Source organism: Myotis yumanensis, unplaced genomic scaffold (genome assembly GCF_028538775.1).
Source record: "Myotis yumanensis isolate MYYU_CA2020_CCGP unplaced genomic scaffold, mMyoYum1.0.hap1 SCAF_5, whole genome shotgun sequence".
In the NCBI taxonomy this organism is placed as follows: domain Eukaryota; kingdom Metazoa; phylum Chordata; class Mammalia; order Chiroptera; family Vespertilionidae; genus Myotis; species Myotis yumanensis.
The window spans coordinates 71,758,274-71,775,435 of NW_027223756.1; the positions used below are offsets into that span (position 1 = coordinate 71,758,274).

Here is a 17,162-nt window from a genome sequence, read left to right on the forward strand (position 1 = left end):
GAGAGAAGTAACAGGAAACCACCTCCCTACACACACACACACACACACACACACACACAGAGAGAGAGAGAGAGAGAGAGAGAGATTAAACCTGTCTTAGCACCCAGCACATCAACTCAATCCTTCCTGAACTATGCAGTGTTTTTCTTCAATGCTCTATAAGAAAACTAGGGGCTTAAAGAGAGCTATGATGAATTAACATAACTGTCCCTGCAGGAAGAAAAGAGATGATTGTGCAGAAAGGGGAAACAGAAAAGGTGGAATGTAAGAATGGAGACATTAAATGAGCAGTCTAGTTAGTGCAAAGGCATCTCATAATGCCTTGTGTGTAAAAGTCCCAGAAAGCAATCAAACATATTTCACCAGAAATTAACCAATTTCACTTTTGGAGTGCTGCTTTTCATCACTAATATCTTTAGACAATTTAATGTTTGCCAAGTTCAGGTACATGGTTTTCGCTATTTTCATAAATAAAACAAACAAGTAAGCATACAAAATAGTATCTGCCTAGTAACCTGTGACACCACGTACCTCTATGACTTCACATTCAAGGAAATGGTTTAGGATAAAGAGGACTGTGAAGAGACCATAATACAATTACAGAATTAAAATGCTCCTAAACATTCCCAAAGAATACCCAGGACACTATGTTATGTCCAAGAGTGTTTAGAGGACAAATCTAAACAATTCTCCTTAAATCTAGAGGAAACAAATAAGAGTGAAGGGTATGAGTGGGAGTGTGTTTGAGACAGATGATAGAAGAAATCAGATTTCTTTTTGTTTTTAAAGAGAGAGAGAATTATTTTGGGAAAATGACACAATGCCAGCATAAGCAGTAATATTATTAAAGACAAATTTGCATAGGAGGATACTGCTTTTGTAAAATAACCTCATAATGCTGAAATTTCTCATTTTTATTTGAATGTGATACCCCTTAAAACTCTTTTCTATAAATTTAGGTAAAACATTTGGTAGGTAGAATAATTTTTTAAATGTTATCAGTAGCTTTAGTTATCCAGACCCTTCCCCAGTACATAAACTCAACAACAATATGATTCTCTGAAATACAGAAAATCCTGCTGTGGAAGATTTAAAATGTGGGAGCATAATTGTCAGCTCCAAGAAGCTTTTATTCCAGTTAGTGAGAATATTCCATTGTAGTTAGTGAGAATATTTTATATTTTCAGAATTTTTGGTGGAATCAATTTTTAAATGTATCTTGTTTAGTCACACTTAAAATACATTTCATGCCCAGCTAGGTGTGGCTCCGTGGTTGAGCATCCTTCCCAGGAACCAAGAGGTCACTGGTTCAATTCCGGTCAGGGCATATGCCAGGGTTGTGGGCTGGATCCCCAGTAGGGGGTGTGCCGATCAATGATTCTCTCTCATCATTGATGTTTCTATCTCTCCCTCTCCCTTCTTCTCTGAAATCAATAAATAATATATTTTTAATTAAAAAAAATAAAACACATTTAATATATAGTAGAAAGCAGAACAATTACCTTTAAAATTGGGTCTGATTCTTGCATCATACCCTGATGTCCTCCCCATTAATTTATCCAGAAAGTCAGAAGGTGACATTGGAGCACTTCTAGATCTTGCACTCTGTGTTTCCTTTGTTGCAACCAAACTAAAAATAAGAAAAAAAAATACACCATAGATTTTACCAAAAAAAAAATCTTCCTAACAATTGTTACCTACAAATATAAAATTAATATGCTAAGCAAAAATACTTCTGAAAACCAAAAGGAAAGCTTTACATACTATACAATGAATATGATCATAATGACACGAAGGCCTTTTAGGTTTACGGTTAGTATTATAAGGTTTCATAAGTTTTTAGCCCAAGGGTCAGAGGTGATATTATTTTCTGTTGAGTCTGGAAACAAAGACAAATTATTAAGCTTTCAAACTTTGCATGTACCCAAGTTTGATTTCTAATTGCAGTTTTTAGCTAAAAGTATCCTTAATGATTCAGCCATAAGAAAATACAAAAATTCATCTGCAATAAAATTCTTATGGCTTTTATTGATCTCATTTTACCTTAATTATCTCCAAAAAAAAGTCACATTCTGAGGGATTGGGGGTTAGGACTTCAACATATGAACTTTGGAAATTTAGCCTATGACACTGGGCATGCTCACATGTGTGTGACCCTCTAGTTGCCCAGGAATATGTGGAACTTTTCCAAACCTCTAAGGACATATTATTCCATGGCTTTTTCTTTTAAGCTTTTTAGTTAGTCTGTTGTTTGCCTCCACTGATACCCTCCAGTAACTGTGAAGTCAAAAAAGCTGCCTCTTTAAATGTTTTTGACAAACATTCCCAGGAAAAAGCTTTTCACACTGGGTACTCTCTAAGTTAGCTCAAATAAAGCAGTCCTGCAAAGTGGGGTCTTCCAGAAAATCCCACACAAGTCAAATAATACCCTTCAAGAATGAGGCTTTAAAGGAGTTCAAACTCCATTCTGCCCCCTCTCATAGCTACCAGGTTGTTTTTATAGCGACTGTTGGCTATTGGTTTACAGTGCTCCCTTGAAGCCTGAGAAGGGGGGGCAAGCATAAGGCAAGTTACAATGCAACAACTCCCACTGTTCTGACCAAGATTCAGATGTTTTTCTTGCTTAAACTATTTCATGGATTATTGGAAGCCTCTGATTAATTGCCAGAGCTCTAAAAAAGTTGGTTGTCACATTTTTGGACTGTTATCTTACTGCTTTTATGGAGGATACAATTTATAGAAGTCCACTGTTTTTACTGACATCACCACTCAAACAGTGTCTTCCAAGACTTCTTTTTATATTCGTTTTATTATATTTGTGCATTAAAGACCCATAACCTTCAGTGGCACCCTGGAGCTGCCCCTTTTCTCTCTCTCTGGATAATTGTATTTACTTCGATGGTATCAGCTATCTCCCATAATGCTATTTTGTAGGACTTAAATATCATCTTTCATAAATAATGTAAATATTTGCTTTTAAAACAAAGGATACAAGTTTACCTTTGGGTTTCCCCATAATTAACCCTATTACCAAGCACTAATGGTTTGCTCTAACATCTCAAATTATTTGAATAATTATATAACAAAAACAAGATTATTATTTTTTCAGTAAGATTAAAAAATTCTTTATCCTTTTAAGGTTAATAATGTATTATTAATCTTTTTAGTCTTCATTTCTTTTGACATAGTCAAAAACAATAATTGAGCTACTACAATAATCATGCCCTCCTAAAATTTGATTTGAAATTGGTTCTATTTAAAAGTTTTTAATAATTCAATTACAGTTGACATTCAACATTATATTAGTTTCAGGTGTATAGCACATAGTGGTTAGATATTTATGTAATTTATGAAGTGATCCCCGATAAGTCTAGTACTCACCTGACACCATGTATAGTTACTACAGTATTACTGATTATCGTCCCTATGCTGTACTTTATTTTTTGTTTTTTTAATAATTAAATCTTTATTGTTCAGATTATTACATTTGTTCCTCTTTTTTCCCCCCATAACTCCCTTCCTCCCAGTTCCCACCCCACCCTCCGCCCTCACTCCCCACCCACTGTCCTCATCCATAGGTGCATGATTTTTGTCGTCTCTTCCCGCATCTCTCACACCCCTTCTCCCCCTAAGCATAGTCAGTCCATTCCCTTTCTATGTCCCTGATTCTATTATAATCACCAGTTCATTCTGTTCATCAGGTTATTTATTCACTTGATTCTTAGATTCACTTGTTGATAGATGCGTATTTGTTGTTCATAATTTGTATCTTTACCTTTTTCTTCTTCTTCCTCTTCTTAAAGGATACCTTTCAGCATTTCATATAATACTGGTTTGGTGGTGATGAACTCCTTTAGCTTTTCCTTATCTGTGAAGCTCTTTATCTGACCTTCAATTCTGAATGATAGCTTTGCTGGATAAAGTACTCTTGGTTGTAGGTTCTTGCTATTCATCACTTTGAATATTTCTTGCCACTCCCTTCTGGCCTGCAAAGTTTCTGTTGAGAAATCAGCTGACAGTCGTATGGGTATTCCCTTGTAGGTAACTGAGTTTCTTTCTCTTGCTGCTTTTAAGATTCTCTCTTTGTCTTTTGATCTTGGCATTTTAATTAGGATGTGTCTTGCTGTGGTCCTCTTTGGATTCCTTTTGTTTGGGGTTCTCTGCGCTTCCTGGACTTGGAAGTCTATTCCTTTCACCAGGTATGGGAAGTTTTCTGTCATTATTTCTTCAAATCGGTTTTCAATATCTTGCTCTCTCTCATCTTCTGGCACCCCTATAATTCTGATGTTGGTACGCTTGTAGCTGTCCCAGAGGCTCCTTACACTATCTTCACACTTTCGGATTCTTTTTTCATTTTGCTTTTCCGGTTGGGTGTTTTTTGCTTCCTCGCATTTCAAATCTTTGACTTGACTCTTGCGCTCCTCTGGTCTGCTGTTGGGAGTCTGTATAAATATTCTTTATTTCAGTCAGTTTATGCTTACTTTCTAGTTGGTCCTTTATCACACCATCGAGGGTCTCATTAGATTTCCTGTACATCTCATCAAGTTTATCGACAGCCTCTAGAAACCTCTTGAGAGACCTCAAAAGTGTGGTTTTGAATTCTATATCCAGTAGCCTGCTTTCCTCCGGTTCTGTCCTTTGTGGCCTGTTTCTTTGTCTTGGCATTTTTTTATGCTTCGCTGTGTCGATAGGGTGGCTTTCTGTGTTAAGTGTCCCAATTTCCTAAGGTAGACACTCTTGGTGCACCCCCTTGTGGTCTCTGTGAGCAGTCTTGTTGTAGTCAAGCCTTGATTAGAGTAGGTAATTACTACTTGACCTCCAGGCCAACTGGCTGTGAGAATCAGCTGTGTTTGCAGTGGGAGAACTTCTGTCCTCTAGGGAGGTGCTAATCTAGCCTTTGCCTGAGGCTATCCGGCAAATGGCTCTGTGCAGGGCTTGGCCAGGGCGGGTCCCACGGGATCAACAGGGCGGAGGAGGGAACAGTTATGGCTGCTCTCAGTCCGTCCCCAGGGGCTCTGCCTCACTGTCCCAGCAACCGCTGCAAACCTCGGAGGGACCGAAGCCAGACAGTCCCGCTTCTCCCGTTTGAGTCTGGGTCTCTAGAGACTCGCCCGGATCTGGAGCTCAGAGTCTGAGGCTCCCTCCGGATTGAAACAGACAACCACACCCTCAGCCACCAGCCCGCGCTGTGCGCACTCCACACCTTAGTATTTTACTTCAGCACTGCGCCTCCTCTGATTCTAGGTTCCTCCTAGTTGTAGAACTTCCACTCAGCCAGCCTTCCTGTGGTTCTGGATGATGTCTGTTCTGTCTTTTAGTTGTATTTTTGAAGTGGTTGTTGGAGGCAGCAAACTCCAGCGTTAACCTATGCCGCCATCTTGGTTTTTCCCTATGCTGTACTTTACATCCCAATGATTATTTTGTAGCTGCCAAGTTGTACTAACTAATCTTTTCACCTTTTCTACCCAGCCCCTTAATTCCCCTCACCTCTAGCAACCATCAGTCTCCATATTTATGAGCTTAACATCAGTACTTTTAAAATTCCATTTGAAATAGGCTTTTAGTGCCAAAAATATGTTTCTAAATTTATTATGCAAAGATCATGACACTGATTCACCAGCAATGGGAATATATAGAAATTAATTTTATAGGAGTCTAGAATCTTATAAGTAGAAGCTCATTCATTTATTCATTTAACAACTGTTATTATTGCTTACAAAGAGTCTGAAATCATGTCTGTAATAGTTTGAAAAAGAAGGGATAATATATATAAACATATATATGATATGAATTTAATCTTCTTAAAGGTTAAATAAACATTAAATAACTTTTTAAAGGTTATCATAAAGCCTTTTAATGCTTATGAAATAGTTTCCCACTAAAAATAAAAATTTTCATTGTTTACACAATTAGTAATTAAAATAAGCTGATAGAAAGAAAACACAATCCTTCTTATCACTACCACAGTCAAGGATAAAAGATGTATATCACCAGGAAATAATCTTAGAAAAGCAAGCTATTTCACCTCATACCACAAAATCTATTAAAATTATGTACTTTTATAATAAATGTTATATATTTTACAGTAAAATATAGTATTACTTTTTATTTTAATACTAACATAAAAATTATTACACATTTATATTAAAAAAGAAATGATGGTTCTTTTTGACATGGTACTTAAAATTAATAAAATTACAAGAATAATTTGATCATTGAGTTGAAGGAGTACATGAAATACACATTGGACTGTGATGGAATGAAGAGAGGTAAATTTAGTTTTAAAATACAATATAGAAACTTTTATAAGCCTTTTGTGAACTGAGAGACGTTCACTAAAAATAAAATCATAGTGCTTTCATTATATAAAAGTATCCTTTATCACACCAACATGCATTTAAATATCTATTAAATGTTGAAACAATAAATTAAAGTGAAGAGATTAGCCAAAGAACAGATATGAATAACCCATAGACACAGACAATAGTGTGGTGAGGGCCAGAGGGAAGGGAGGTGGGGGATGGGTGGAGGTGGGCAAAGGCAGGGGGAACTAGGGAAATCTGTAATAGTGTCAACAATAAAAACAAGGTTTATACAAATAAAGTTTTAAAAAACAATGCATTTTGAGTTCTCATATAATTTATTCCATGCAAAGCACTGTGCTAAGAACACAATCTGAACCTTTAAAGTGTTCACAGTTCGGTAGATGACTCTGTCTAGATTCATCTGGATTCTACAGGGAATCCTTAGGAAGTATCCATGAGCTGGAGCTGCGAAGTGAGATTACAGTGAAGATAATGATTGGCCAGCTCCCTTCTTTCTATCTCTGCGAGCAAAATCTTCACGTTTTGTAAGATGGATTCACCACCAAGCTCTGCAGAATGATGCCTATCAAAAATGAGAAATTCTGAGCAGACAACTATTCCAATAGTCTTTATTAGTTATGTTCCCTTCAATCACACAGAGCCATCTAACTGCTTCTGGACAATTGAGTTTATTTCTGAAGATTCACAATTTTGACACAAAATGACTTATTGTCAGCAAAACAACACTGACTCATTAATTGGTTACAAAGCATTTCTACATAGTCTATCCCTTCTTTTTCTGAAAGGGGTGAAGGATGTACATATGGAAAAACTTTCCATCACCTACAACCCTTGCTCTGGTATATTTCTCCTAGAGCTTTCTTCCTATTACACTATTATCTGAGATTTGCACCAAGTGATCACTGCTAGATAGTCTTCAGAGAACCATAGAAATTTAAGAGAACTCATAGTAATTCATACACATATGACCAATCTGGAATCTTTTTTTAATTTTTAAGTAGTCCATATCATCTGTACATACATATTCAAACACTTCATTTTATGGTTTTTTATTGTGTTCTTTTTTTTTTTTACTTTTTATTGAATTTATTGGGGTTATACTGGTTAACAATGCTATATAGGTTTTAGGTGCATGATTCCACAACACATCATCTGTACACTGTATTGTGTGTTAAGTTGTTATAATTCAGAGTAGGAGGAAGCTGTGGGGGAAAAAAAGTAAGATAATTTAGAATGGATTTTGGATAAGAAACTTTGCCATCAAGTCCATTTTTTATCTAAACCTTCTAGTTTTAACAAAACTCATCATATTTATAGCAAGTTACTTTTGAAAAAAGCAGATTTGAATGTTTAAAAAGTCTTTTATTTATGAAAATCTCAAAATCTGTGATAATTTGCCTGCCTCCCACACTTGGCTCTTCTTTTATATGCTGTACCAAGTACGAATTTACTATTAACTTTTTTTTTTGAAACTGTGTGTGGGCTTAAACACATTCTCATCAATGAACATTTTTTTTTTCATTTAAGTATTTTATATATTCTTTTTATAAAGACATGCTACTTGAAAGTTCAGAGAATTTAGTTACTGAGAGGCTGGCAAAAACCAATTTTCTAAAGCATTGAAATCAAACATCACAATTCATCAAAACAGGTAAGTCCCTTCTCACTTCTCTTCCCTCCCTTCCTCATCAATGAGACAAAGAGGTAAAATAAATCCACTTTTGGAGGACTGAAATAACCACTAAATATAGATACTTTATGGTAAATCCTATGTAATAAAAGTCTAATATGCTAAGTGTCCAGTCATCCGGTTGGCTATTCAACCAATTAAAGCATAATATGCTAATGATATGCTAAAGCCGCTCAACCACTCACTATGATGTGCACTGATCACTAGGGGGCAGACATTTGGCTGGTCTACCAGTTGCTATGATGTTCACTGACCACCAGGGGGAAGACTCTCCGATGAGTAGGTTAGCTTGCTGCTGGGGTCCAGTCAATCGGGACTGAGTGAGGTGGGCCAGACACATACCCTGGAGCCCTCCTGCAGTCCCTCCCTGGCTGGCCAACCTCCCACATCACTCCCCAGCCCCAATTGTGCACCAGTGGGGTCCCTCGGCCTGGCCTTTACCCTCTCGAAATCTGGGGCACCTTGGGGGATGTAGGAGAGCTGGTTTTGGCCCGATCCCCGCAGGCCAGGCCAAGGGACCCCACTGGTGCACGAATTCATGCACTGGGCCTCTAGTTTAATATCATTGTCAGTACCTATTTACCTCTGCTAAATGAACCTTAAAATTGAGAGAAAATTATGTAGCTGGGAAACAAAATGTGAGAAAAGTCTTGGCACCTGGGGCCACAAATCTCCATGCACCTATTTTTATAAGGTAATTTGCACAGAGGGAAGGGTGCCCTGTAGGGAATAAGTCAGTGTCCTGACTCCTGAGGCAGAGAAGGTCCAGGCTATGATGGAGAAAGGACAGTTTTACCATATATTCTACAGCTCCATAAACCAGTCCAACTGTAGGGTTACAATTTCTTGTAGGAGAAAAAAATCACAGTTATTATTTGAAAATTTTTGTAGGAATATCAGCAATTGATATTTCTAGCCTTGGTTTGAAAAATAACACACAGAATGGAATAGGTGAGCATTCTTCCCACTTTTTATTTTATTTTTTTTCATTCCTTCAGCCTCTTTAGGGGAACTAAAGGGAAAGAAACTGGGATATCTGGAGATAGGTGAAGTTTTGAGCATTTCACAGGAAAACATACTGCCTTGGAAAAGGAACCATTGTCGGCCCTGAAGGCATGTGGGGTGAAGCAGGCTTCCATTTGGCTGTGTAATAGCAATTATTTTAAAAGGAGGCCAAAGTAAAGGATTATAAAGGGGCTATTCTAGAATATCTCCGGAGACTCGGAGAAATAACTAAGAAGTAAAAATCCTCGGGGTACTAAGACTTTATTCTTGCCATTGTGAGCAACACAATTCTTGCCTGTGAAATATGATTATCATTTTATAAAGTGATCTCATTTCTACCTTAGTTTGATGGGGTGTAGAGTAAACCCTGACATGGTTAGGTTATTTTTTTTTCCTTTCTGTAATGCAAGTGCCTGACTTAAGCTTTGATTGCTGAGGCATCCATTTCAAAGAAGCCACTTCAAACACTGTCTGGGATAAACACATTGCCAGCCACACAGCTAGAGAAGAGATTCCTTTGTTTCAGAGACCTTACTTGATCTCATAACTGACCATTTGGGCTACTTGTTTGTTTTCTCTTCCCCCTGCTTTAAAATCCTCCTCTTAAAGTTTTAAATTCACCAAGAAATAGTGAGCCCGCCAAACCCTAGGCCCTCACCCTCAACCTTGATAAAAGCAGAACCCCATATACTTCTCTCTCTCTTTATCTCACTCTCTCTACCTGTGACCTCTATGTGACCCCAAGTGTAATTTTCCCATCTTGTAAGTACTAAAACCATACTTTTTCAAAGTTTCCTGATGATTTTTGTTGAAGGGCATCATGCAATAACAGTAAGAACCAAAAGTGTTGGTCCAGTTGTAACATTGTTTTCAGGAAAGGAAGCCTTCTGTGGGAAGCCCCCTGGGGCCTAGGTGAGTGCCCTCCAGGCATTTCTAGCTGAGAGCTTTACTATGAATAGACTGAGACCTGCACAAAACCTGACAACCAACAATAAAAATGAAAATTGCTTCTTGATCTCTCAGGAACAGGATCTGTATACATGACATAATTTAATAGTCATAATAATCTTACTAGTTAGATATAGTTACATATGCATTACAGATGAAGCTAAGGAATAGAGGGGGTTTTTGCCAGGCCATTCAGATACTAAATGTATAATAAACCTGTATTTTAAATGGAATTACACTTTCCACTGAAAACAACTAGACAAGATTGAAAAAAAAATATCTGTGCATCGGAGAGCTAAAAATAGTGAAAAATCACATGGCTAAAAACCAAAGGGGAAAAAAATCACAGAAGTTAGGCAAGTATTTAGATTTGCATTTCCCTTAGAGGTGATAATAAGCTTCATAATAGCTGAATGGTTCACAATCTGTGCACAAATTTGAAAGCATTATGGATTGAAGGAGATAAAAATTGTAATCGAGAACTCACCAAAGAGTGGATACCTTTAAGTTGATTTGAGGTCACAAATAATTACAATTTCTGAGTAAGAATGAATCAGAAATGTAGAAACATTAGGAGAAAGCTAAGCATAGCTTGGAACCATCTCAATTTTTGAAACTAGAATAAAATAATCACAGATTGCTAGCAACCTAGTGCTCCAATAAAAGCAAACATAAATCAAAGTCCTGCTATTACCACACAAACCTACTCCTTCACCATTCTTTTCTAACTTGGATAATGGCAACTCAATCTTTCCAATGCTCAGGATTGCAATCTTTGATAACCTTGGACTCCTCTCTCCATTTCACATATATCCATCTGGTTGGCCCTACCTTCCAATTTCTACCCATAATCCAAACCACATCTTATCATGTCCTCTTCAGCTTCTCTGGTACAACCTACCACTAGCTGTGGCAGGATAGTAAGAAGCTAAGAAAATTCCTGGAATGAAGAAACTGAGACAAGAAAATTAAACAAGGCCAACCAGTTTGGACAGCTTGCAGCCGGCCTGTGAATCCCAAAATCTTATTTCCCCCACCAAGGACACTTGAGAATTAATGATTTATACCTTTCCTCCCTAACCAGAGAATTCACAGCTTAAATCACCCTGGCCTGGGAAAAATGAGAACAAAGACCCAATGAATGCCATTTGTGCCAGCTAAACCCAAGGACAAATATCACTTGGGGGATGTTAGGGCAGGAAAGGGGGAAAAGGGAAAGAGGGGGACTTTATCTCACCCACTAAACAAAGAAGCCAGCCACCTTAGGATTTGCCAAACAAGATGACCAAATGTATGTACAAATATTCGGAGATAAGCACAACAATGTAGACGGGGACTTGGAAACCTAGTCTGCGATCCAAGATATCTGGCAGGAAAGCTTTGAAACCTACGGGAAGAAGGGTATACAACCCCTTGAACCTCCACTGGCTGGCATGCTAAAACTAGCTGAGTTGCCAGCTTCTGCTTTATGCCAAGTGTATTCCTTTTTATAAAATATATTTTTATTGATTTCAGAGAGGAAGGAAGAGGGAGAGAGAGATAAAATCATCAATGATGAGAGAGAATCATTGATCGGCTGCCTCCTGCACACACCCCACTGGAGATCAGGCTCACAACCCAGCCATGTGCCCTGACCAGGAATCAAACCATGACCTCCTGTTCATAGGTTGTCGCTCAACCACTGAGCCACATCAAGTGAATTCTTAATACATTTCTTGCTTTGCTTCAACACTGCTGTCTGTCACTCGTCTGAAATCTTTCTTGTGAGAATAACAAGAGTCTAGGAGGGGACAGGCCTCCTCTAACTTGGGGGTGTCCAGTAACATAGCCATTGCCTTTGCCAGGAATGCTCATTGGTCCTCTATTCATCTAACTAACGTCTACTTACCTTTGTGATCTAGGTTTGAGCATCATTTCTTCAGGAAGCCATAGCTATTCTCTCTGAGTTTGTAAAATATTTCTCAAGTTTGTGTATCTCATTGGTAGTACTTGTTACAATGCAACTGTCATTTTTAATAGAATTAATCGATGTTTATCTCCTCCTTTGTAGGAACTACTATTTAAGCAAAAATCATGACTGTTTTAATGGCCCCAGAAGTAATCTAGAGCATCCAGAGTAACTAATGAATAAGTATTTTTGAAATGAATTAATTAAATGTAATGATGAAGAGATCAAACATCAGAATATGACCCTTTAAGTATAGCAATAATCATGCATATAGTGTATATTTAACACTAGAGAGAATCCTGCCTTTCTCTCCTTCTTCCCTTCTATCTAAGATAGAAGGATGCTAATAACTAATCAGGACAGATCATAGAACAACTATTTAGAAATAGAAAAAAAGCCAAGATATAAAAACCTTGAGTGTGACTTAAATCATCAAAGTCATATATGTCAGAAAATCATCATTTAATGGTGGAATTGTAGACTTGTAAAATAGACTGTCATGGGTGCCTTTTTAACTGATATTGCAGTGATGTTTACATTCAGTGCTTACATAAATTAGTGCTTACTAGAGGTGTCTATACTCAGTGCTTGATAGGTGTTAGTGATAAATTACATATTGTTTGTGTGTTTGTAAATGAAGGGTTAATATAAGGTTACAGATGGGGGATGGGTGGGGAAAGGAGGACTCCATTCAATAATAAAAGTAGATGACAAAGGATTAGCTAGTGTACTCCTGAGGTTTCTTAACCCTAATTTTTATATAATATTTTTTTTATCTACAAAATATTTTTTATCATAAAATCACTCATTTTTACTAAACACTTTCAAAATGCTATGCTCAAAATTCATGATAATTGTTATAACTCCTATAAAAACTTGTATTAACTTCTGTAGGGAGCGGCTCTAGGGTCATGCCTCAGACTGACCTGTGGCAGGGCCACAAACAAGTCCCAGCTTGGAGGGCAGAGCTTTCCTAGCATAATCAAGCTTAACCTTATAGCCCTCCCTAGTTCCTTCCTTGGTAGCTAATGGGCTGTGGGAGGTGCAGCAAGTGCTGCCAAAACAAGGTGAAACTCACAAGAACATTGTAAACATGTTGACCACTACCCTTGTTTTGCTTTGTGTGCTCTGACTATAAAATAAGGACTCAGCTTGCAGGCCGGGGCTCTGTTTCTCCATCAGAGAAGCAGCGTTCCAACAAGCCCCAGCTGTATTCTCTTGTCTGTCTTCTTTAATCCTTCACCGCCCCTCCTCAGGCTCACCAAACCTGCTCGTGCTGGATGCGGCACAAACTTCTATGCAGACTGTCTATTCTCATGGGTAATAGTTTATAGTTTTGGCATCAACTTATTTCAACTAAAAGAACTAAAGGGCTATAACAGAGCTAATTAACTCACTGATTTGTAGCTTCTTAATGACATTTCTTTTAAAGAAAACTAATGAAGTATTTCAGATACATTGAAAATTGCTTACAATACACTTAATGGTTTCAATTGTGTGTTGAGTGCACAACATAATTAAGTGGAAGCTATCATGGTACAGTGGTTGAGGCTTCAGATGGACAGCCAGGAGGCTTACATTTTGTCACAAACTAGTTGTTTCACCTTGGGAAAGTCATAAATTATTTTGCCAATATAAAAATGGAGATTTAAACTGGCACCCATTTGTCACAGGTAAGTTTAGTAAACCAAATGACAATCTATACATATGTTTTGAAACATGCCAAGCTCTAAAGCCAGTGCTGGGATTTTGCTTTTGATACCATCACTCTTGATAAGGTGTATCTTTAGGAGAAATAAAGAGCAATTCACTCTAGCTAAATTATGTAGACAGGCCCAGGGCAGTTATAGTAGTATCTCATAAAACCCAAGTGTAGAAAAAATAGACAAGCATCAAGAAAGACTAAGCATCATAGAAGAAGAAAAAATCTGATTGACCTGTGCCAGTTTATGGATTCAACTAGTGGTTGAAACCACTTTAGCAAGAGAGGTTTAAAGTCACATTTCAAATGTGTGATTTTAAGGGCCAGACTTGCTCACTGCTTATTCTTCCCTTAAATAACTTCTATTCAGGACATTCAGTCTCTCAGAGCTCAACTCCTGCAAAATATTTAAAGCAAAAAGCACCTCATATGTTCTTAAAGTATGCACAAAAGCTTGTTTTAAAAACACTTCTTTTAATCCAATGTATGTGCATTGTACAAAAGAAATAATAAAAATACAGTAAAATTAAGAGGGAAAGCACCTTAATCCACCACTCAGAGATACAGAAATCATCCTTTCACTTGTGGTTTTAACTGTTATAGGTATTTACAAACAAACAAAAAACACTACAACAGAAGTAGTACTACTTTATTCTATACTCTCTACTTTCTATTTTCACTGAATTGTGCTGGCATCAATGCCTGTTAATGAAATGCATCTGTATAAATCTCCAGATCAATAAGACTCAGGATATAAAAGCATGATATTTTAAAGCACCAATCTCTGGAGTCTCAACCTGAAAAGAGATGGACACAGAATATTAAAATGGAGACCTGGTAAGCTTTATTTTTTCCTAATAATATTAAACCTGCAGAGCACTGACTCATTCAGATTATGGTAGATTGTCAGAAGCCGGTCCATCCTTGCTGATTGACAGAGTCGCTGCAGGGAAGAAACATCTGCACAGCATATGTTTCAAGGGACCTGGCATATATGGCATACTGTTCTTAATATGTTTGCTCCCCTTCTTAGCGCTATGTGTTTAACCAAGGTCCCCTCTCCTAGAAAGGTTGTTTCCCCAGGTGGGGATTTTTCCCTAGAGTTAGTGATTAACTGGACTAAGAAAGGGAATAAAACCCCTTAACTAAGTGCCAGGCAGGTAATTAATCACTTTAACTATGAACAATCACACTTAAGCTACATAATCTTTACCTAGGATAATCTCCTTCACTTACTTCCTTGTAGCTTAACAGAACAATAGAGTAGTGATCTTGGAATGGAGATAACAAACACCCTAACCTTTGGAATAGAATGGATAGGATTAAAATCAACTGGTATAAATACAGATGTAACAGGAGAAAAGCTCCACATTTGACTGATCATTTCATTCCTTAAAGGAGGGAGAAATGGAGCAGAACAAAGGCAGGAATCAAACAATAAAGAAAAAAAAGAGTTTATGATTGGAAGTGGTAAGAAAATATAGCAATGAGTATGGTGTCACTCAGTTTCCCCCTAGTGATAATTAGATTCTACATCAAGGTTTTTATTGGACTATATTTTTTTAAAAAAAAATAAGAGACAGAAGAGGTCAGAAAAATGTATTCCCTGTTATTAACATTATGCTTAAAGCTACTATTCAGCTGAGGTTACTCACACTGACTCTTCTCCCCTCTTCTCCCTCTGCCCCACCTCCGTTTCCTTCTCCCCTCAGCCCTCTTCCACCTCCCTCTTTGTATATGCCTAAACTACTTGGGGGAAAATGTTTACAGTTTCCCAGTAAACAAAAGGATTCTAAAATCTCTGGATTATAGAAGTTATTTCCTATGGCAGTAAGAGGATGTTTTCCTTTAATTGTGCATAACAAAATCCCTAGAAACAATGCTTCGTAGGAAAAGCCATTTTCAAGATGTAAAGAAAAGGGTTCAAGGTGAGAGTACAAGATGTATGCCAATGCTGCCAAAATTGGTGCTCATAGTTGAGAACAAAGAGTAACATTTTGAAAGTGGGTCCTATTTTTATACTCTTTGATAAAAGTATTAATAAAACATTCTTACTGTGATTATAAGAGAATAGATCACATTTCAGCTTTTATGATCATTTTATTTTCTCCTTTAGAATAGACTAATTGCAGTGTTTGGAAAAATAAGCAGTTGATTCGAATTAGGGGATGTGGGTTCTACCTCTGGCTTTGCTACCTAAATTAGTGCAGTCTGAATAAAGATCAAGTCTCTAGCCCTATCAGTGGTTGGCAAACTCATTAGTCAACAGAGCCAGGTATCAACAGTACTTCTTCAAAATAGACTCTCCCAGCCTGAAAACCACTTCTGCGCATGGGCCATGAAGTTTCAATCACACTGTACGTGCACGCCCACACGTGGTATTTTGTGGAAGAGCCACACTCAAGGGGCCAAAGAGCCGCATGTGGCTCTTGAGCCGCAGTTTGCAGACCAGGGCCCTAACTGGTTTGGCTCAGTGGATAGAGCATCAGCCTGCGGACTGTAGGGTCTCGAGTTCAATTCCATTCAAGGGCACATGCCCAGGTTTCAGGCTCAATCTCCAGTAGGGGGCGTGCAGGAGGCAGCCAATCAATGATTCTCTTTCATCATTGATGTTCTATCTCTCTCTTCCTCTCCTTTCCTCTCTGAAATCAATAAAAATATGTATTTTTTTTTTAAAAAATCAGATCTCTAGGCTTCATTCTCCTCCCAGGCAGAGTGATGGGGGCATCTGCTGCAGTGGGGCCTGGACTGAATTCCCTAAGGGACTAGAAGCACAGCCCCTCCAAAGGCTGTTCTATGCTTTGTAACTGTTGAATCAGACTAAATCTGTCTGCTTCATTGTTATCTTTATTCCAAATGATGACCTTGCTTCCTTCTTCAAAGAGAAAATTGAGCTTTCAATTGCAATTCTGAAATCACTACTCCCATGTCTATAGCTTGCTATATACTGCATCTACTCTAACCTCCTTCCCAGAGAAGCACCGAGCACACTCTTCTGGTTCAAAAGCTACTGTTCAACTACTGCTCTTTAAATCTTATCAGTAAGTTTGCCCTTTCTCTTCTGTACCTCTCTGGTCTCTTCCTAAGCATTTTCTAATTCACTGACTTCTTTTCTCCAGGCTGTAAACAAGCTTAAACCCTCTCCCTTTTTAAAAACAAAACTCAACAAACAAGAACTGCCTATTTCAACTCTGTACATCATTACTTCCCCTTCTAGTACTAGTAGCCTCTTGAAAAAAAGGAACCTATATTTTCTCTTTTATTTTACCTCACCATTCAATGTTATGCTAACATATTTGTACATGTATTTTTATAGCAAAAATACACTGGAGAAGACTTCTGATAATCTTTCATAATTCTTTTTGTTTTTATGGCATTTGACATTACTGATCATTCTTTCATTTCTAAACTTTACTTTTAGGTTCTGTGACATACTCTGCATTCCCCTTTTTCTCTTACCATACCTCCTCTCTATTTTTTTCCAGTACCTCTTACTCTTCCCATCCTTTAGCGGTCGATGTTCTTAAAACAGTGTTTTTTCAA

The 17,162-nt window shown here is 37.7% G+C and overlaps 1 protein-coding gene across 2 annotated transcripts in view; it reads right to left on the minus strand.

Annotated features, from left to right (window-relative positions):
• The window catches only part of GLRA3 (glycine receptor alpha 3), a 130,084-nt gene that overhangs the window by 100,888 nt on the left and 12,034 nt on the right, over positions 1–17,162 (minus strand). For both annotated transcript variants that reach the window (XM_070417259.1, XM_070417258.1), the window contains exon 2: positions 1,503–1,630. In XM_070417259.1, the coding sequence (XP_070273360.1) occupies positions 1,503–1,630 (128 nt within the window). The remainder of the gene's footprint in view (positions 1–1,502; positions 1,631–17,162) is intronic.